Raw genomic sequence first — 21,989 nt, 5'->3', positions numbered from 1 at the left:
CTGCATTCACGCGCCGGAACACGCATGCCGTCACTTCATTCCTCCATGGGGGGGCGGGGTGGGAAGGGTGTGGTGTGATTGGACGCGCAAGGTTGTCCCTTTAGGTTGGCTGGCCCGTGACTGGCTGAAACCCTTTCCCGTGTCTGATCTCATCTGAATGGACTGGTTTTAGGCCGCTGTTGACTGAAGCTGTAGGAGTGGGGCTGGGGGGTGCTCATCTCGTCCGGACTGAAGCCGGTCGGTCATTGGGAGGAGCTGCGGCGGCGCTGTCGAACATAGAGATGGGGCCACGCCCCAAGGCTCAGAACTCCCCATGGGCTCAGGAATCAAAAGACCTGCTGCCAAGGCGAGGGACGTCTGCACCCATGGCTCCGGGCATGCTCCCCTCACTAGAGCATCCCAGCCCCTCGCACTAGGCCAGGTCCCCTCCTGAGACGCCAGCAAGACCACGTGCAGCTGGCCCTATTCCATCTCTGGAAGAGGTCAGGATTCATGGGGAGGGTTCCCAGTTCCCGTTGCCCAGCAGGCGTCTCGCACCAAGTCTGAATGTCTTTGCCCTGGAAGCTTGTGCGGCCTTCCCGAGGATTTGGGGGCCTTTGATCCACACCATCCTCCCCCCAAACTCCTACCCTGCCCGGGACGTCACAAACGAGGCAGCTCGTCCCAGAGCGAATGGCAACGAGGGCCTGTTAGCCACTGGCCATCGGGGCCATCTCACTAGTCCCGCCACTCAGAGGAGATAAGAGCCTTCTACAAGGCGCGACTTAGGGAGCTACTCCTTTAGCTGGCGCCGGGGCAGGGGCACGTGCTTTGGGGGCAGGAAGGGCTCTGGGGGCTCACTCTCTGCTTACATGGGGGATGTGCCACGCAGGCAGCCTGGAGGAGGATGATCTCATCTGGCAATAGGGCCTTGTGCCACTGGGGCTGGCCATCTCCTCACCTTTAAAGGGGAGATCCTTGACGGTTTTATTGGTGGGAGGAAGGGATTCTTAGGACTGGACGGGGGAGTCCCAGCTAATCCCCTAGGAGCAGAGCCCAGGTGCGTCAGTGCAGGAACTCCCCACCTGCCCCCCAGGCTCCCTTCTTCCTGGGCTATGTGTGTTGCCCTGCTCTCTGCTCCCGGTGACCTGCTGATGTCCTGATCCTGTGGTCACCTGAGCTCCGTCTTCCCCTGGTGGGCAGAGTGAGGGCAGATCTCGGCGCCTGCGGCATTGCTGTCATGTCTGGCAAGGCAGATGTCCGGATACTGCGACGGCACGACACAGTCCGGGCCCCTGATGGGCTCTGTCCCCCCCTGCTTCTCACAGCTGGCGCCCGTCCACCCGTGGAAGCAGTGGCACCGGAACTGCACCCAGGCCCTCTGGCCTGGCTCGTCCACGCCCAGGCGGTCGGTCAGTCCGGAGTCCTCGTCCCACTGCTGCGGGCTGAGGTGCAGGAGGGCTCCCAGATCATCGGGGTGCCGCCTCACGCAGCGCCCATGCCCGTGGCACAGCTGGCGGCTGCACAGCTGGGCCGCCGTCGTCACGTTCACCACATACGGCCCCAAGGTGCGGGCGACGTAACGGCGGAGGCTCCTGCAGCTCTCCTGCGAGGAAAGGGCGGGAGAAGCCACATTTACAGCCCCTTCTACTGCAGAGGCTGGGGTGACCGGGGAGCAAACTCCACCACCGTCTGCCCCACCAACACACCCGCCCTGTTGGCTCGTGGGCCTCCCAAAGGGCAGCCAGTGCCAGCTGTGCAGTGCCCCCAGAGAAGGGATCTGAGAACCCATCGCATACCCCTAAGGGTGAGTCCCCCTGCCCCTGCACGGCTGAGTGAATGCCACGTGGCTGGGCACCAAGGGCAGGGCGGCCAGAGACAAATGTACAGACTAGTGCAGCTCTGGGTGATGCTGCTCAGGGACCGGCCCTGGCTAGCCGGGTACTTACGGCTGAGTGGGCGTAGGAGTTGTCCCCCCACAGCACCAGGCCGGTGGCGCCGAGTGCTGCGCTCTCCCCGATCGTGTGGACCAGGTCAGCCTGACCGAGGAGAGAAAGGAACGAGAAACGGGCATTAAATGAGGGAAATTTGGGAGCCGGCTCTGGTGCCCCACGGCGGGAGGCACTGGACAGGTCTGGGGTGTGTCACTGGCACGTTACCCCACGGCGCCATTCACTTGGCTGGTTCCAGGCCCTGCAGCATCCGTGCGGGTGTGAGAGGCAGGGCCCACGGGATCGGTGCCCACACAGCCCTGGCCCTGGACAGGGGCAGGGCAGCCCTGAGGGTGCCCACCGGGCGTGAATGTCATGTTTCTGTTGGCCTACAGCTGACATCGGCATCCTCTGGGACACCACGTGTGCCCCCTGGCACAGCCCAGCCCCCTGGCACAGACCATGCCCAGAGCCCAGGGCTTGCACTGAGTATCCTGATTGCAACGGCCTCCACCTTCACTAGCCCTCGGCTGTCCTAGAGGTGCCGCTATGCCCCCCCGGTGGCCATCGGCCGCTGGCCCAGGGCTATTCCCACCCCCCGAGGAGGCTTCGTCTAGCAACGCAGAGCCCCCCGATGGATCTCCCGTTCCGCTTCTCTCCTTTGCTCCCGGCCCTTACCTCAGACAGGTACCCGGCGGAGAGCCTGTAGGAGACGCGGGAGTACGCGATCACTGGCAGGGGCTGCTTCAGGCCGAACCGGGCCACCCGAAAGGCCTCCCGGAGGCGGTGGTGGACGTAGAGCTGGCGCGCGGCCCCTGGCAGCTTGGGTGGGAGGTAGATGCTGGGGAACAGGGCCGTGGAGGCCTCCCAGAGCCACAGGAGCTGGTTGTTCCGCACCACCTCCGTGGCATTGCACTCGCCCGTGTAATTCCCCCCCTTCTGCCAGTTGTTGTTGAAACAGTCGGGGAACTTGTAGAAGCCCCACAAGCCCCAAGGCCTCAGCTCCCTCCCCACCGCCAACGTCCCTTCCATGAGCTCCTGGGCTGCCCTCTCAAACTCCACCTCGGCCAGGTAGGCCTGCGTCTTGGAGGGCATCTCTGGGAACCTCTCCCAGACCCATTGCTCAGAGGCCTCCTTGTACACAGCCTTGGGGCCCCAGTTCCGCCGCCACAGCGGCCTCCACTCCTCCCAGTCGACCACGGCCAGACCATGGAAGTCTGGGTCCAGGAGCTCTGTGAGCTCTGCCGAGGCCCTCTCTAAGTGCTGCCGGAGGTGGGCTTTCTGGGGTACTCCCCCATTGTGGTGCTCACCCTCGGCGGAGATGTAGGGGTAGAGTCCAAACTTGTTCTTGTAGAGGATGGTCATGTTTTGGCCCTGGAACTCGTTGCCTTGGTTCTCCACGATGCCGTAGTCCTTGAGAGGCAGGGCGACCCCAAAGCGCCGCTGGCACCTGGCTGTGGGCATGTTCCACACCACCACAAAGGGCTCGTGCTGGAAAAGGGGGCTGGTAGACGCGCTCTCCCAGCTGTGCCCCCTCAAGAGCGGGATGGCTCCGAGGTGGAACAGGACACAGCTCCAGAAGCTTAGGCCTAGCATCATGGTGGACGCTCTGCGACTATGTCCGATCCAGGCTCCCTCCTGCTTCCTTTCTGAATGCAGGCCCTAGACGGGGAGAGCAAAGCAGAGGTGGGGTGAGATCAGGGAGCCAAGCCAGTGCTAGCGCTAGGGGGAACAGCGGCTGTTCACGGGTTCCTCTCTCACCCCCGTCCTCCCCCTTCAACTTCACCCATGATCAGGGGAGCAACCAAAACGACCTGCCCCCAGGACCATCAATCACCCTGGCATACCGGGGAAAGGGCTGCGCCCGTGCCACTGACACCGGGCTCAGGAGGACCTAAGGCCAGCTGAGAACTGGACTCTTGGTGGCACCAAGGTCCATCCTGCGGTTGAACGAAGACCGGCTGGGTTCAAAGGGCTACTGGGGAGGACGCCAGTGAGCAAGTTATGCCCCAGGAGTGAGAAGGGTTAAACCCCACGGCTGTTTGCTCTTTGTCCTTCGTTTTTCCTTCCAAATGACAGGACTGATGGGTGCTGCCCCAGGAAAGAAGCCCTGGTTGGGACACTAGAGGGGAGCTAACTTTGTTAGGCTCCTAATTCCCCAGAGAAGCTAGGAACCTTTGTGGATCTGGGGCTGAGTCCTTTGGGGCAGGGAGTGTCTCGTTACATGGGTCCGTCCCTTGCCTCCCAGCACAACGGGGTTGTCACGCGGGCTGGCTTGAGTGGGGGCCATTTAGTATATTGTGTGACATCAGTATGGCAGAATCATGATAATTCATGTGAGATATATCCTGTCAGGTACTGTCAGAAAGGATGTATTGTGCTGAGTAAGATGATAATACTCACGTTCATGTATTATATGTGAAATGAAAGTTATGGATGTATTTGATATTTCTGTATGTCAATTTGGGCTGGCTGAGACACACCCCAGACAGAGAGGCGGCAGGACAATAGCCTGCTTAATGGCCCATTAAGACACTCACAGAGGCAAGGGGCCCAGGAAGAAACTAAAGGCACACCTGAAGAGTTACCAGGATTGGCCCACGTGACTCTGGACTCCATTTTAGTTCCTGTAAGTTTCCACAGGCTGCATGGCCCAGGACAGAGGGTATATAAGATGAAACCACAGAATCCATTTTGTCTGTGTTCCTGTCCAGCTGCAGACACACACCTACCTCCGGATCAATTCATTTTGCAACTAAACCGAAGGACTTAGACCCATCCAGGTACTGGATGTGTACCAGAGGGAACTATACAAGCCTGCAACTCCACATTTCTTCCAGAAACCTGATGTATATGGACTTTTAATCATCTGTATGTATGTGATTGCTCTAATTCTTTAACATTTCTCTCATGGTTTATTTCCTTCTTTTTACAATAAACCTTTAGTTTTAGTTACTAGAGGATTGGCTGGCAGCGTGGGATTTTAGGTAAGATCAAAACTTACATTGAACTGGTTCTGCGGCTGACTCCTTGGAGTCAGAGGGAACCTTTTTAGTAAAGAGCAGAGAGTTTAATAACTGGTCTCTCTACTGGACCTAGTGCTGATTTGGGAGCCAGGAACTGGAATGCAGTAAAGGGGGCTGTGTGCATTTGTGTACTGGCTTCTGTGGGGATTCAGAAGTGCAGTTTGTGGCCGGTTGGGGAGTCTGGCTTCAGTGCCAACCACCAGTGCTGGGAGAATCTGCTCTCCTTTTATAGCCTGTCCTGCCCTTGGCATTTTCAGGTGGCTGCCCTGGGCACGGACGGGTCACAGGAGTCCTGATCTCGGCTGGGACTCATGTGATGAGACAGCCGCATGCTCTCTTCTCGCGCCGTCTCTCTGATCCGCGGCCCGTGCCTCGACAAACCTCACGCGCCTGCGAACACTCGGCCTGCAGTGCCACGAATCATGTCAGCACCGCTGGCTTTCTCGCTGCCGGTGCCCCTCCATGCCAAGGTAAACAGAGGGAGGAGCTGGGGCCCGGGGGGGACACTGAGATGCTCTGGGGGTGGAGATTTTCGGAGGGCAATCAGGCACCTTCATTCTCAGGCGGACCTCTAAGCCACACAAGCCATCTCTTGGATGCACCCCAGGCCACACTCCTTGGGCCCGCGAGATGAATGCAAGGTGGGAAAGAGGGCACAGAACTGTCCCGGCTCTCCCCACTTATGACGTGATCCACTGCCTCCCACTGGACATCTCGGGACTTTGGACCAGGCTCCGGCTGCGCGGGGCCAGGGCAGCCAGTGCCCGCTCTCCCCGCCCCAGCAGCGACGGGGAGATCTTCAGAGAGAAGATTAGGAACCGGATCGGCTCGGGTGCCTCGTGATAGCCCAGAGCCAGGCACTAACCCCCCCCCAATCCGCTGCCTGGCCTGCCTCTGAGCTCCGTTACAAACGACCTTGTTGCTTGAATTTCACCTATCTTTCCCCCCGTCTATTTTCACATGAGTTTTCTCAACCCAAACACACCAGCACTTATCTATACGCTACACTCACACCCAGCCCTCCTGAGCCCCTACAAGAACGCCGTGTGTGTAGCCCAGCCTTCCGAGCAACCCTACAATAACAAACCCCTGTGCGACACCCAGCACTTGTGAGCATCCTCGCACTAACAAACCCCTGTGCGACACCCAGTACTTGTGAGCATACTCGCACTAACAAACCCCTGTGTGACACCCAGCACTTGTGAGCATCCTCGCACTAACAAACCCCTGTGCGACACCCAGCACTTGTGAGCATCCTCACACTAACAAACCCCTGTGTGACACCCAGTACTTGTGAGCATCCTCGCACTAACAAACCCCTGTGCGACACCCAGCACTTGTGAGCATCCTCACACTAACAAACCCCTGTGTGACACCCAGCACTTGTGAGCATCCTTGCACTAACAAACCCCTGTGCGACACCCAGCACTTCTGAGCAACCCTAGAATAACAAACCCGGGGGTGTATAGCCCAGCACCTCCAAGCAACCCTACAATAACAAACACGCGTGCGATACCCAGCCCTTGACAGCAACCCTACAATAATATATGAATTTCAATGCTAGCAAATGAGCCTGCAATAGCAAACCAACGTGTGCAGTCCCTGTGCACCCGACGACCCTACAATACCAGTGTGTGTGTAACTAGCCCCGCTTAAACCGTGAGCAGGGTTTGACCTACGGCTCTAGAAGCTGGGCGGGGGTGGATCCAGTGGGCCCATGGCAGAGGTACCACCCCAGAAGTGGCTGCATTTCCCCGGTGGGGGAAGTGACTCCTATATAGTGGCCAGGAAGGCCAGGTTTGGTTTTTCTTGAGAAGAAGTAGTGGTGGTTCTATTTTTAGCCAAAGCACCGAGCTCCACATAACAGAGCCATGTTCTCCTTCGGAGCCATATGGCACAAGCTCCACTTATAAGAACCCACTTACACTTCTAGGAATGGCCAGAGTGGGTCAGCCCAATGGTCCATCTAGCCCAGTAGCCTGTCTCTGACACTGGCCAATGCCAGGTGCTCCAAAGGGATGGAACGAAACAGGGCAATTATTAAGCGATCCAGCCCGTCGTCCAGTCCCAGCTTCTGGAGGTTTAGGTTATGGGTCACATCCTGGCCACCTTGGTTAACAGTCACTTAGGAACCCGGCACCATGAACGTATCTACTTCTTTTTTGTGCATACAGCAGTTCCTCGCTAACTTAGCCACACACAACCAGCCGCTTCTCCCCACCGCACAGCACACTTTTCAGAGTGGACAGAGCTGTGGCAAGGTCTCTTACCAAGACGTCCCTCTGGTTATGAAACAAGTTGCCAAATCGTTCCCAGCACCTCCCAGAAAAGCCTCGTGGGTTGGATTGCTCCAACAGACAGAACAAAGGCCCTTTGGAAAGGCACTAGCCTGGTCCGCTGAAAGTTGCGTTTATTCTCTTCCTTGCAAAATCCGCTTTCACAATGGGGTTTCCCGGCCATTAGCACAGTCTGGGGAAGGTCACATCTTAGCTGACCTAGTCTTTCTAGTCTGCCGCTAGCCTCTCCCACTGCTGGGGTCACGATTCATAGACCCATTGGGCCATCTAGCACATTCCCACTAAAGGATCATCTGTAATTAACCACGGGAACAACTGACCAAGGATCATGATGGATTTTCCATCCCGGATCATTTTTAAATCCAGATTGGATGTTTCTCCAAAAGACCGGCTCCAGGATGCCTCTGGCCTGTGTCATGCAGGTCATGTCAGCAGATGATCACAAGGGTCCCTTCGGGCCGTGAGATCCATGAGTCACATCACCCGGTTTGGCGGGGCGTGAAGGGCACATCCAAACACAGGACATCACACGCTGGGCCCAAGCAACATAGGGGTTGGTGGGGAGAGAGGACAATCTCTTCAGCATCTCCACAGCTAACCCTTACCACTCACCAACCTGTATATCTGGGGCTTTAGCTCCATCCCTAATTCAATTAACCCAGCCCCTGGGAGGGGCTTATTTTTAAATGCCCCATTCTCCAGGGAGAGCATCGGGCTAGAAGCTGGTAACCTCTAAATAAAAGAAAGAGACGAGGGAAGAAGTGATAGAAGAGTGCCGGGGCGGTGGACGCATCCTCCATCCAGCCTGCCCTCTCTTAAATGAGAAGGGTGGCACCTCCTTGATGCCAGCTTCTGACACCCACCCATCTTCCCTGTACGTAGAGTGCCCCAGGGAGCAGCTTCTGGTCCTTCATCCTGCTTAGGGTCTGTTTTCAGCGAGACTGTGGCCAGCGCAGCCTTCTCCCCATCTGCCTCACACGCGGGAGATGTCCTTGTGACCGTCTCCCTGGGGTCTGGATGTGGATCTACACTGATGGTCTAGCAATGTCCCAGCCCGTGTCTCAGCTGGAACGTGGTCAGTATGGGTGATAGTGGAGGCCAGACCGGGGTCTCCCACTAACATACCCATTATCTCGGGGTTCTCACTCTTCAGGTCGGAACGGCACTGGGCCCCCATCCCCAGCAACTGCTGGGAGAGAAGGAACGGAGGACTGGCACCTCCAGCCGGCTTTAACACAGCTCTGGGCGGGTTGGATGAGCACAGTTATGAGGTGGGCCCTGTGGAGAGAAGCACCTTCTCTCGGTGCTGGCAGGACACTCCAGGCCTGGATTGAGCAGCGTAGGCTAGTGGGTAGAGCAATGGCGTGGGACTTGGGAGGCTCCGGGTTCTATTCCTAGCTCTGCCGCTGGCCACCCGGGTGACTTTGGGCAAGTCACTGGCCTCTCCATGCCTCAGTTTCCCCATCTGTGAAAGGGGACTAATGATCCTGACCTCCTCCAGAAAGCATTGTGGGCTAGATTCACAAAAGGACTTAGGTGCTTTGTGGCCACTTTAGATGACTAAATCTCAGAATCGGGGAGTCACCAAACCCCCCACTCCACCACCCCCCAAACTTGTTGGGCACCTAAACCTTTCAGGCTAAAAGCTCCCCGGGTTTTGCCTCTGAGCATGCGCACTGCAGCCCCGTGCCAGGCACCCGGCTGGGCCCCTACACCCCAAAGAGCGATCCACAAACCACAGAGACGGTTTGGCACAGGTGTAACCAACCAGTGTTTCATCACCGCTGCACCAACCAGACTCCAGCAGATCTGTTAGCAGGCTAAGACCTGACTGGCTGTGGACACACTCAGGGGGTGGGTCCGGGAGTCCCTTTGCAGCTGTTCTTTCAGCTCCAAGCCCTACATCCCACATCGCTGCCTCAGAGGCCTTCCCCACCGGCCTGATTCCCCCACCCCAGCAGCGTGGGGCTACCCCAATCATGAAGCTAGAGGTTTCCCCCGCCATTTCCCCATTGATGCAAGGAGGCGGCTCGCGTGGGCGTCTCTACATCACTGATTTATAGGCACCTCACCTGGCTGGACCAGGAGAGACACAGGCTCCCTGCAAAGCCGATTTACCGCTTGTCATCCTGCAGAACACAGGACACATGACCCGAAAGGAGTCCCCCCACCCAGGAGTTCATGGTAGCCCAAGTAAAATGAAACCAACCAAGCAGTGGGGAAGGCTGGGGGCGGGGGGAGGGCTCTCCCCACCCCCGACATTTAATCAGCATCTCTTTGGCACACTGTGTGGGAGTCAAATGTCCTTCTTCATCCAGAAGATGGGAAGTCCTTTGAGGTCGCGGTACGGCGTGTCCAGGAGGCTCTGACCACAGGGATCCTTCCCTGGCAAACTGGAGGCGACGGGGCCAGGAGAAGCCGGTTGGCCTGGCAGAGGGAGGTGGCGTGGTGGAGGCCCAGGGGGAAGGGGTGGAAGGTGAGCCAAGCTTACCTGGGGAGGTAAAGGGGGTGGCGGGGGCGGCCCAGCAGCAGCGGTCCCGGAGCAGAAAGGGGAGGGACAGGGAGCTGAAGGGGGCAAGGGGAGAAGAAGGGGACTGGCAGGTGGGAGGGAGTTTAAAGGGCGGGTCGGTGGACACGGAGATGGTGGAGGAGGTGGGTGCAGAGCGGCTGTGCGGCGGGCAGGGGGCGTGGAGGTTGGTAGTGATGGCGGTTCTGCCACTAAAGCACTGCTGTAAAGGCGGGCGGCGGAAGGGCTGGGCTCCCCCGATCCTGAAGCAGGTGCTCTAGCGTGGAGGGGGGGGCCAGAGAACATCTGCAGGAATGCCCTGGGGACGAGAGCGCCCGTGAAGCCCAGGCTCTGCACCGGCTCAGACAAGGCGTAGCCCAGGTGGGCGTAGAAGTGCTGCTTGTCGTGCGTGGTGAGATGCAGGTGCCTGAAGCCCCGGGACTTGGCGTAGCACTCGGTGGCTTCCATCAGCTTCCGGCCATAGCCCTGACCCCGCAGCGCCCTGGAGACCACGACCGTTTCCACAAACAGGCTCTCGGGCCGGCCGACCACGCGGGACAACCTGGCGTGCCCCAGGAGCTGGCTCTGGGGCTTCGGCGGCTTCCCTTCGGCGGCAGCCTCCACAGCCCTCGGGGTTTTAAGCAGCACCAGGCACACCGGGAAGTTGTCGGTGGACCGCTGGAGCGAGTGCACACGCGAGGTCTTGCTTTTCTTCCACTCCTCGTTGATGAGCTCAGCGCAAGCCTCCAGCAGCTCCGGCCTCTGGTGAAGGGGAACCGCCGTGAGCGCCTCCGATACGGAGCCCATTCCCTTCGCCGACAGAAGACCACGTCCTAAAGTCACGGCGAGCCGGCGCCACTTCCCGAAGCCACGAGGCACCTGGGCAGGCTGGCGCAGCCGGACACAACACTGCCGCTGCGATTACAGGCACCTCCGCCACGGGTCGTGTGGAGGAAAAGAGGCAAATCCAGCCAGGAGCACGCCCGGTCGTGCGAGGGATTCAGTGAGTGCTACGGCTTGTCTTGCACCAGCAGCTGATGGAAACAAAGCAATCAGCAGGGCTGTCACCGCCTCGCTCCACCTGGCACCCGCAGAGTTTAGTCCTTTTCATTTCTTTCCATTTCCAGATGAGCATTTGAAAACCCACCCACAAAACTAGCCCTATAAATACCACATCTACTAGAGGAAGGGCTGCTAAATGGGGCAGAAAGGTCCGGAGGAATACCTGCTGGATCAGCATGGGGGAGCCACCAGAGCAGAGCTGTGCTGGTCCCCTTCCCTGCGCTGGCAAAGGGGCGTGGGTCAAAGAGCGCTGGGCTCTGGCTGGTCACACCTGGCAGTTGGCCCTAGGGGCAGGGGGACAGTGTAAATCAGAGCAGCCCCGAGGATGCTCTAGCCTATATCCGGGAGTGGTGACAGCTGGTCCAAACGTACGAGGAGGGCAAAGGTGACCTGACGCTATCTCAAGCCAGGAACAGAGGATCAGGGACTTTGCACCCCCCAGGGGAGATTGGACCTCAAGGTCCCTGGCCGGTCGAGTCCTCCCTGCTGAGACCAATGGGGCCAATCGGTGCCAAGCGCAATGCCAGTTTCTGTGATCTGGACACCCATCCGAGAAGGACCAGGCTGAGAAACACCAACTCATCTCACGCATGCCCTGGACGCTCACTTGAGAGAAGGCTTCGGCCCGACCTCAGGACAAAGAGGGACAGGGCTGTGCCAGAGTGGGCTGGGTGAAGTGGGTCATGCCACAAGCACAACTGGGACCCAGTCCAGCTCTTCCACCTCCTTGTACCAGGCCGAGGAGGTCCCTGCCCCATCTCAGCTGTACCAGCTTGTGCCCAGACCCCACCCAGGAGATGGCAGCAAGCCGTGGCACACTGGATACCTCCGCTGTGTGCCAGTCCATCTCAGAAGGTGCTGCCGGGCGGCTGGAGCGGACCCTCAAGAGCGGCCTGTGCTAGGGGAGACGGAGCGTGGCAACGGCTGCACCTCGCCCTGGCCAGCTTCAACTAGAGCGTCTCCGCCCCCCAGAGTCACCGCGCCCATCGGCACTGAGCCAGCGGGGCCCAGCCCGGCAGACAAGCCCGGGGAGGGCAGTGAAATCCCCTCCCGGCCTCTCAACCCTTCCGCTCCGGCAGGGTCACGAACCTTGCGAAACTGCATCTCACACAGTCACCACCACCAGGCTTCCTCCGAGCCCTCCACTCGCTGGGCTGAGAGGCGCCTAGAGGAGACCCCAGCCTCACCCAGCAGGCGGCGCTGTGGGGAGCGGGGCAGGACCCCTGGCTGGGGGCGGGGGGTGCTCCCGGCTACGCCAGCCACCGCCTCACACATTCTCAGAGCACCCGTCTGCAGGTTGCAGCAGCTTTCATCAGCGCTAAAACCACGTAACAACCCTGCAAAAAGACGGCGCCGACACTTGCCATCCCCTGTCCTGAACTTTCCTCCCCACAGGGATGTGCGGGGGGGCTCAGCAGGGCCGCTCACCCCTGGCAGTACCCCCCAGCACCACTCTGGAGACGCTGACCTCCTGCCCCTCGACGGGGCCTGAATTTCCGAGCAGGCGCCAGTCACTCCGCTTAGTTCCCCTTGCTAAGAGCTGAGTGGCTCTGGGAAGCCGCAGGCAGTTTGCGAGAGGAACCAGCAGCTAAGCCATTTCCTCAATACGGGCTGGTAGCAACGACTGCTTCACGCCGGGCCGGCGTCTGGGGACAGAGACTGGCCTGGCCTGGGCGGGCAGACTGCCAGCCCCACCCCTGCTGCAGCTCGATGCTGAGGCTGGTGGATGTCTGGTGACTTGGGACGGCCCGAATCCGACTCTCCGGCACCCCATAGCACCCACACAATCCACCCCGGTGCAGCCAGCCCCAGGGGGGCACGCGGACAGCTGCCGGCCTGTGGCCAGCTGAAGAATCCCAGCTCAGCTCCTCGCTTTGCCGGCAGATCCCCCCACCCCAAGCCACATCTTACCCACAGCCTCAGCCCCAGGGCTCTGTCCAGCCTAGTATTAATGTGCACGAATGAGGGGGTTTCCTGCTCTGGGGAGGAGCCTCGTCCACCTCAGCAAAAGTGCCCCATCCTCCAGCCTGCGTTCACCGCTGCTCAGTTTCAATCTCATTGTGAGACTCAAAATGGCCATTCAGGCTCAGGGGAGCGGCATTAAAGCCAGAGGCATCCCCTTTACGCCAGGACCTCCTCTCTGGCCTGCTGTGAATGAAGCCAGCGTCCCAATCCCCTCCGTGGGGTAGGTGTCATCACCCTGACTGGGGAAACTGAGGCACGGGGCATGCCCTGAGTCAGCAGAGGAACTGGGAAGAGCTCCCAGGAATTCCTGGCTCCTGATCACTACGGAGACCGTGCTGGCTCCGTTAGCCGTGGAGAGTGTGTTTGCTCGGTGCCCACTCACCCTGCCCAGCGCCAATGCCAGTCGGGTTCCCGCGCTCTGCGTCTCCTCCCTGTTCCAGGATCTGCTCTGACTGGGGCCCAGAGATGCTGTCTGGCCTCTTTCACAAGTCCTTCACAGGAAACAGCACAGTCCCCAACCAACCACAGATACACACACCCGGTTCTGCTTTCCAGCAGTGAATGACATGCCTGTTTAAACGCACGGCAAAGCCCTTGGCCCACGGGCCTGGAATCTAAATGGGTGTGGGGCAGCCCTCCCCAGGGCTGGCACCTACTCCCAAAAGGTCCTGCTCGCTGGGGGCTGCGAAAAACCAGGCCCCAGAGACGGCAGGACTTCAGTTCAAACCCGGCCCGGGGCAGCAGCAACCAGACCTGTCACATGTGCTGAGTTGGTGGGTTCTCAGCCCGATCTCCCAGCGGAGGGCACGAACTGGCCTTCTGCGGGCAGCCACCGCTGCTGTCGGTGGGGGAATGTCGGTGAGGCCGAAGTGAGGAGGGAGCTTGCCCGGGTCTCTGGGGCTTCAACGAGGATCATAACAAGACACCCGTGCAAAGGCTGGGCACACAGAGGGTTAATCCAGGGCGTATTCACTATGGTAGCAGACACAGGCACCCTCCACAACTGCTATCCCCATACCTGTGCCCCTGGGGCACTAAGGTTCAGGGCCCCAGAGTGGGGGAGAAGGGGGGCAAACTCCAGATGGGTCTGCCTGTCTAGTGAACTTACCTTGCCAGGCTCCCAGCTGGCACCCCAGGGCACTGCCAGGGGGAAGCTCACCCAGTCAGGGTCCCAGCTGGCACCCTGGGGGCATGTTTACATGCCTTGGAGCACAGAGGTTGACTGTGTCTAGGCAACCTGAGGCCGTGCTGCCTCTCAATGTCAACACACGCCTGGCACACAGACACATCCCTGGTGAGAAGGGGCCCCCCTGCCCCTAGCAAACATCCTGCTGGCACCAGGACTGGAGTCACGGAAATCAGAGCCGGACAAGGTGGGGGCGACCGAGGAGAGTTCTCGCAGGCTCGTCCCAGGCCTCGGTCAGACGGGTCCGTGGGGCTTGCACCCACGTACCTGGGGGGTGGGGAACAGACGCCAGGGCTCCCTGCTCTTCTGCCCTAGGGGGTGGGGAGACCGCTCCACCAGCACAGCTCCAGTCCCAGGGCGCCGTACCTCGCTCCTGAGATTCATCCTAATTCTCCCTCTTGGGGTCAGATCCCTTCCTGCATCTGGACCAAGAGGCGGCAGCCTCCCCTACTCAGGGGATGGAGGGAGCAAGGGGACCCCAGAGAAGCCCCAAGGGCTGCCCTACATGGTCTCTACAGGGGTGCAGATCACCAGGATACAGATCCAGCCAGGGCCCATCTCCTCCGGCCCCCCATCTGCTCCCTTCTTCCTCTAGCCCTTCCACACTTCCCCCCAGAACAGCCCCTGTACCCAGAGCTGGGGTAAAGGCGGGGAGTATTCCCCGGGGGCTGACGCCTGCCCTGGCATAGCCTCACTGGCACAAGGGGCACCTGATTCCCCACTGCCCTGAACAGCCGTGTAAGCCAGCGCAACATGCACGTGAAATGCCCCACTCCTGACACGCCGGCACCGGACGTGCTCTGTGCACTGGCGCATGTAACTGCACGGGGCGTAACAGAGAACCAGGTCCCGGGGTAACACTGGCGCCCGGGTGGTCACAACCTGCACTGTTGACAGAGCACTCCCAAGCCCTGTGTGTAAACCTGGGCTTCACTCCCCAGTGCGGACAGGGGTTATTTTGTCTGAGATGCGATGATGTGTCACTAGACCCCGTCTAGACCACACCAGGGGACAGAAGTGCTCTGACCGCGCCCGCCAGGGGCCCCCGCTGGAACGTTTTTAACACAGAGAGGGCAGGGCCGCAGGACACGTCCGCACTGCAAACATCACCGTGCTGGGGAGTGGATCCCAGAGGTCAGGGCCCAACACCCGCGTTCTGACTCTGAACCCAAGCAGGGCCCAGCTGTGCCCACTCCCAGGCTGCCCACAGCTCAGGAACTCGGGCAAAGCAGGACGTGGCACCGTCTACGGGGACGTCTGTGTCGCACTGGGGTCCCAAAGCAGGGGCGGCCTTGCAGGGGAGCTGGGGCCTGGCGGGGGGGACAGCCCCTCGGGTGCCCAAGAGAAGGCAGCCTCCGTCCAGCCAGCGGGGCCAGATGCCAGGGAACGCCGGGACCCCAGGGGAGCAGGGCAGCCACCGAACCCCGCTAGTCGGCATGTGCTAGCCCCGGCTCCGCGCTGAAGCCCAGGGGAGGCCAGCCTGGGACAGCCCCACACCGCAGCCCCCCGCCTCTAGCTCGCGCTGTGGGGGTGCCTGCTTTTACTGCAGGGGTTCGCGGGGGGCGCTACGGGGCAGGACCAGGGGCCCCCCGCTGCCAGGCCGGGTGACCGCCCGAGGGGCGCTATGGGGCGGGGCAGGGCAGGGTCCCAGGCCCGCTGCCGGTGCAGCCCGGGAGCGGGGCTGGCCAGGCCGGATCCCAGCCGCTCGGGGCTCTCCCCCACCCGGGGCCGCACGCCCCGATCCCGCCCGGCCCCCCCCGACAGGGCCCCGCTCCCGCCCCGGGCGATACTGACATGCCGGCGCCGTGCGCTGCGCTGCAGGTTCCCTCCGGCTCGGCTCCCCCCCGCGCCAGCCACAGCGCCGCCTGCCGGCCGGAGGCTGCCAAGCGCCGGGGCGCTGGGCCCGATCCTGCGCCGTGTGAACGGGGCAGCTCCTCGTGTTCGGTGCAGCCCGGCCCGGCCCATTCACACCCAGCCCGGCCCACTGACATCCGGCCCAGCCCACTCACACCTGGCCATTTCGCCCATGGGAAACTGAGGCACAAGGAGGGGGCTGGGGCTAGACAAAGAATCACCCTGCTGGTTCCCAGGCCTGGGGCCTTGGGGCTCCTTTCAAGAGTCTGTTGCTTTCACCTCCTCTGGATCAGCCGCCAACTTTCCGGCATGGAAAGCTCCACCCAGGAGCTGAGAGCACCGGCGTTCCTGAGTGAATCCGACATGGCTGAGTCGTGGGCGCAAAGCTGGCGACCCTCAGTGCATGTCCACACGGCCGCCGGGAGCGGCAGACAGGCCCCATGCGCCAGCTCCGAGCTAGTGTGCACCACAGAGCTGTGTGGACGGTGCCGTCCCCCATGGGCTGAGCTAGCCGTGCCGCTGTCCATGCATGCCACTGTGTCCACTGTGCTGGTTTTAGCACACTAGATCCAGCCGCGCTGGCCTGTGTCTGGCCACCCAGTCAGGGAGCTTGGCTCCCATCTGCAGTGTGAACAGCCCTAGGTTCCGCAGTGCTACCCCCTTCGCAAAAATCAGCCCTCCAGCAGCTGCCTGCTTGCATCCCTGACCCGTTCTTCCTTTTGCTTCCCTCCCCTCACCAGCACCGGGTCCCTTTCCAACAATGCCAACCTAGATGCCCCTTTCCCCACCTCTTCTGTCACGTAGCTCCCCACCCTCTCCTACCTGCTACCCTTTCCCAAATCCAGCCCCCCTCGCCTCGGTCACTCCTAGAAACCAGCTGTGTGTTTGTGATCCACTCGTGGGTGGGTGTGTTACAGGTGCCCGATCCACACTGGATGAGTGTCTGGCACAGGCCCTGCTAAGAAGCCTTGACTCTTTAGCTCTGGAAGAGGTTGCCCCATTCAGTCCCCGGGTGTCTCAGCCCAGAGGGGGCCGTCAGCCGCTCACACGTGTGCAAAACGAACGAAAGACCACTTGACGGGGCGTGTTGGGTGGCTGGGCCAGGCACTTTGTGTGTGCGAAGCAGGTTGTGAGGTCGGCCCCTGAATTATTTGTACGGCTCGAACCTGAGATCTCTCTTTATTTTGGCAGGGTCTCTTCAGCCGGGTGCGCAGCGTCATTTTGAATTGCGCTTTGCTTCTGTGCATGGTGCTCTGTCTGTACGCGTGTGCTGTGCGTGTGTTTCGGGGGCGGGGTGTATGGGTGCATTAAGGTGACCAGCTGGCATGGGTGAAAAATCGGGACGGAGATGGGGAGTAATAGGTGCCTATATAAGAAAAGGCCCTGAGTATTGGGGCTGGCCCTATAAAATCAGGACATCTGGTCACCCTAGGGTGCGTGGGGCCAGGAGGGGGCGTGTTTTGTTTCATAGCCACGCTGAATGGTTGAGTGTAGGAGTTGCACACTGGAACTTGCACCTGTGCTAGTTACAATACACATTTCAGGCTAGGAGCAATACATCTCTCCATTGTGGACGTGACAGCGCTCTCTCTAGCTTAGCCCTGTGCGGGGGCTGCGTATAGGAAGGATGTGAGATGTATGTGTCAGTTTCTTCGCAGCTCAGCGGCTCACGCCTGTTTCTTGTGATGAAGTACAGTCACACCCAGCGAGGCGTCTGCGGCAGAAAGGAACAAGCTGCCTCCCAGATTGTATTTCTATGGGTGTTGGGGTGTGTTTCAAAGAGAAGGGGCCACATAAGGTGCACGGGGAGGCGTTTCAGGGATGGGGTATGCAGGGCCACACAGGATGCATGGGGCCATCGGGGGGTGCACACAGGGGCGGTCTCTGGTGAGATTCTCACTCTGGGTTGACCCTACGTTCACACCGTGCCCCTGCCCAGCCGGCGTAGCACTGGCAGCGGAACTCTCCTGCCAGCTTGGCGTGCTCCTGCTTTGCCAGCTGTCCCTGCAGGCAGAGGCGGGGCTGGCTGCAGTGCTGCCGGATGCTGAAACTGGCGGGGCTGAGGTGCAGGAATGCCTCGGGGTGCCTGTCCTTCCGCACGCAGCGCCCTTGGTTGGAGCACACGGCGACACTGCACAGCATGGCGCTGTTGGTCACGTTCAGGATGTAATGACCTAGGCTTCCATCCACGTACTCCTTCAGTGCCAGGCAGGACTCCTGCAAAGGGGACACAGGCCCAGGCAGGGCGCTCTCAGGGGAGCATAGGGGCCTGCTTTCCCGTCGTGCTTCACTGCGGCAACCACACAGTCCCCCCGGGACCCACCCTCCCAGCTCCTGAGTGCCAGACCGCAGGGCTCCCATGGTCAGCACACCCACAGTCACACACCATGCAGGACTCTCCCCTCCCCCCCCAACACACACACACACACACACACACCCATTCCCACCCTCTGAGCGCCAGGATTCCCACTCCCATGTAACGCACCCGTGAGTGACTGTAATCCTCACTGCCCCATAGCACAACCCCTGCGGCACCTTGAGACGCACTTTCCCCGATGGTGTTGACCAAGTCCTCCTGCACGGCGAGAGAGACAGAAACAGAGAATAATCATGAAGGTAACAGCTTGCTTCTAACACCTGGAGGGGTGGGATGTGTTTCCCCTAGGATCCATCCTTCTCACACAGATCTCTAATTTCTGGCACAGTGGGAGACAACCATCGCCACCCCACTACCTCAAGCTGTATTGAGGAACCTCTGTGGTTCTCTTCCGGGTGAGGGGGTGGGTCAAAGACAGTGCCAGACCTCGCTGCCCATGTGCAAAGCAGTGTTATGCTGACGTGTTAATGGCTGTCATCAAGCAGGTCTTTGTTCTAAAAACAATCACACACCTAGTTAAGGCAACCTTCTTTCAGGGTAAAGGGAAGGAGCAATTAAGCCCCTTTATAGCTGGAAACCAAAGAAGCCACCACCCAAGGCAATGGCAAGACCCAATCAGAAGATGAGGGGCTGAGGGGTTCTCTCCTGGAAAATGCAGGGGTTTGGGGCTGGTTTTTCAGGCTGTGGAGGTGGGCTGGAGCAGAGATGACCAGCAGGCCAAGCAGGGTGCAGTTGTGGTCATGGCCCTGAGAGTAAGCAGAGGGACAGAGTTACGTGGGCACAGCCCTGACTGGAGGGGCAGCCTGAGGATTTCTCAGCAAGGAAACTGTCCGTTTGTTTCTTTCTGTTCAGGGAAACTGGACTTTGTGTCCCTTCTTTGCAAATAAACAAAGAACGGCCTGATTCACAAACAACTCAGCAAGGCCCCAGCTGCTGGCTAACCACTCGGGCCACAGGGGCAGCAGCAGTGTAATGAAGCCAGGTCTCCGCTCAGCTGGGGTGGAATGGAGGCAGGAGAGTCGCCTGTGCGGTCAGCTGAGTTGTGGGGTATTTTCTTTTCCGGAGGTGAGAGGCAAGGCCAGAGGAACAGCTTGAAACGGGCAGAAGGCAGAGAAACCCAACAGGAGCCCAGACCTCTGGCTTGTGTGAAAGCATTGTTCTCCCCCAGACCAATGGCCCTTGTCCCCCACTCGGCTCCCACTGGGATCCCTACAGAGGCTTCTCCACCCGCCCCCACCCAGAGCCACCTCCGTCCCGTTAGACTTCCTTTCTTTGCCCATTCCCCTGCCACGGCTGCTCCGCTCTCGCCCGGAGGGACAATGATAAAGAGAGGCAGAAAGGGTCCTGCTCTCCTGGCGCTGAGCGAGAACCTGGGCTGGAAGCAGGGAGACACCCTTCCTCGCCTGGCAGCTAGGCGATCCCCTGGCACACGCCCGGCCTGACACCCCCCCTCTCGTCACTGGGAAGGGGACACGGCGCTGCTGAGGTAGGAGAACCAGCCTGGGCAAAAGAGCTGCTAAGAGAGCAACTGTTGCCTGAGACACCAGGCCCGTGGGACGCGCCAGACTTGGGCAATTGGCAGCTCTGCGGAGGTGGGCAGGCGGCACCCCCTTGGCAGGGCCGGGGGTCATGGGAACGCTGGTGGCGGGGGGGGTCATCACCTGCGAGAGGAAGTCCTCCGTGAAGTCGTACTGGATGCGGGCGTAGGGCAGGACCGGGAGGCTGTCGGCCTCTGGCTGCCTCTGCACCCGGAAGGCCTCACCCACGCGGTGGCGGACGAACGTGCCGATCTTGTCTGTCAGCCGCAGCTCCTGGGGCAGGTAGATGCTGGGGTAGAGCGCCCGGCTTTGGTTCCAGAGCCACTGGAGCTGATCGTTCCTCTGCTGCTCCACGGCGGGGCACTCCCCCGTGTAGTTGGCGGCTTTGAAGTCGTTGTTATAGCAATCGGGGAAGCCGTAGAAACCCCAGAAGCCCCCTGGCCGCAGGCTTTTGCCTAGCGCCAGGGTCTGCTCCATGAAGGCCCGGCCGCTTTGCTCAAATTCCTCCTGCGCCTGCTCGGCCACCCTGTCGAGGGGCCAGTCGGGGTGCCTCTCCAGGACCAGCTCTTTGGACTTCTCCTTGTAGAGCTCCAGGGCGTCCCAGTTCCTCTCCCACACAGGCCGCCAGCTCTCCCAGTCGATCACCACCAGGCCCTGGAAGCCGGGCTCCGGGATGGCGGCCTCGATGTCTCGCCGCGCCTTCTCAAGGTGGGCCTGGAGGCTGCCGTTCTGGGGGACCCCTCCGTGGACTGCCGTCCCGGCCACCGTGTAGTGCGGGTACAGGCCCAGCATGTTGCTGTAGAAGAGGGTCATCGCCTGGCCCAGGAAGGACTCCCCAGGGTTCAGCACCACGTCGAAGACCCCCAGGTCGAGGGGCACGTGGTATTTCGTTCCGCACTCCTGGCTCGGGGCGTTCCAGATCGTGACGAAGGGGCGAGCTGGGAGACCATGGCCCCCGTCTGCCGCGCTGAGGCTCCGAGCCAACGGGGCCAGACTCAGCAAGCAAGCCCAGGGCAGTAGGACCGTGGTGGCCGCCATATTGAGCCTGCACCCCGCTTCTCAAAGTGGGGGAGTGAAATCTCAGTGGAAGCGCCCGGCTGCCCTGCTTCCCCACTGAGCCCGCCGGGGATGGGGAAGCTGGGAGAGATGGGGGGGCGGGTGGAGGATTCCTGCTGCCCCCCACGGGACCGGAGCACTGCCAACTTTCCAAAGCAAGTTCCCAACGGTTCGTCCCAGCCTCCTCCCTCTTAATAACTCCCAGGCTCTCCCTGCAGAGGAGCGCGGGCTGGACTCCAACCCCCAGCTTTCGCAAGCGCTTGCAGTGGGAAGCCTGGCACGTGGCTCCAGCGCTTTGCCCGCCCGGTGACCTTGGCCGACGGGTTGGTGGGTCCCTGCTACTGCAGGTCAGCCCCAGATTCTCCTCCGCCCTGCCCCGCCTTGTCCCCTACGAGATACTGACCCAGACCCCGGAATGGCCCCTCCCTCTTTTCCTTGCGCTCCTGTCCTCAGAGTCGGGGGTTTTGTGAAGGGCCGGCTGGGCCGTGCCCAGGCTGCTGCTCCGAAGGGGGAGCGGTGTTTACAGACAAGGTGGCGAGGCACCTGGGCTCGCTGCTCTGTGCCCAGGTTAAAGATTTACCTGCTGTGGGAGAGAAGGAAGGGGGGGGGGTGTCAAAGGGAGAGCGGGGGTGGGGGGGGGTCAGCGGAACATGGGTCAGAGCTGCAGCCCCCGTCCACCCCGAACAAACTTCCGTCTTCCTTGCTCAGCGAGTGGAAGGTCTGGGCCCCCCCTCAGCCAAAATTAGTCAGGCTTGGGCCCAGGAGTCAGTCCCCCCCTCCCGGCCCATGTGAGCGGTCCCCTTCCCTTCCTGCCCTGCTAGGGTGAAGGCTTGTGGCTTCAGTGGGGAAGATGAAGAAAGGGGAGACCTGGCCTGCGGATGCAAACTGATGGTGTGGGGGGGTGTCAGCACTGTGCACAGCCACCCAGTGCTGAGAGATGCCACCCCCAGCTGGGCTGAGAGTGTCACACTCTGCTATGCGAAGCTCTGGGAAGCCAGAAACACAGCCCAGGTCTTGGGCCCCGGTGTCACACTCCGAGAGAGGTAGCATTTAAAAAGGGGGCAGCCAGAGTAAAACACCAGGCCCGGTGCCGGATCCACTCCCAAAAGGACCTCTGATCACAGCCCCGCTCTGCCCATGCTAGCAGGCCCCTCCCGACTGACCACGCAGACCCCTGAGGGCTGGGCAGGGGAGAAAGTGAAGGATCCAGAT

At 60.6% G+C, this 21,989-nt stretch overlaps 3 protein-coding genes across 3 annotated transcripts; all 3 read right to left on the bottom strand.

Annotated features, from left to right (window-relative positions):
• Positions 1–301: 301 nt before the first annotated feature.
• HYAL3 (hyaluronidase 3) lies at positions 302–15,783 on the bottom strand. Its single transcript, XM_067561206.1, has 4 exons — positions 15,747–15,783; positions 2,589–3,572; positions 1,929–2,018; positions 302–1,585 (listed from the first exon to the last, which is right to left on the bottom strand). Exons 2-4 carry the CDS (start codon positions 3,507–3,509, stop codon positions 1,151–1,153), a joined length of 1,446 nt encoding a protein of 481 aa, XP_067417307.1. The 5' UTR covers positions 3,510–3,572; positions 15,747–15,783; the 3' UTR covers positions 302–1,150.
• Positions 9,372–11,351, bottom strand: NAA80 (N-alpha-acetyltransferase 80, NatH catalytic subunit). Its single transcript, XM_067561207.1, has one exon. The coding sequence runs from the start codon at positions 10,544–10,546 to the stop codon at positions 9,530–9,532; it is 1,017 nt and encodes a 338-aa protein (XP_067417308.1). The 5' UTR covers positions 10,547–11,351; the 3' UTR covers positions 9,372–9,529.
• Positions 15,784–16,814: 1,031 nt separating the features above from the next.
• On the bottom strand, positions 16,815–21,067 carry HYAL1 (hyaluronidase 1). The gene is made up of 3 exons (XM_067561141.1): positions 19,845–21,067; positions 18,292–18,381; positions 16,815–18,023 (listed from the first exon to the last, which is right to left on the bottom strand). The coding sequence occupies exons 1-3, from the start codon at positions 20,757–20,759 to the stop codon at positions 17,703–17,705; spliced, it is 1,326 nt and encodes a 441-aa protein (XP_067417242.1). The 5' UTR covers positions 20,760–21,067; the 3' UTR covers positions 16,815–17,702.
• Positions 21,068–21,989: the final 922 nt, after the last annotated feature.

This window comes from Emydura macquarii, unplaced genomic scaffold, assembly GCF_026122565.2.
Source record: "Emydura macquarii macquarii isolate MOO-44397 ecotype Brisbane River unplaced genomic scaffold, CSIRO-AGI_Emac_v2 contig_2369, whole genome shotgun sequence".
In the NCBI taxonomy this organism is placed as follows: Eukaryota; Metazoa; Chordata; order Testudines; family Chelidae; genus Emydura; species Emydura macquarii.
This window is presented reverse-complemented; position numbering and strand designations above follow the sequence as displayed.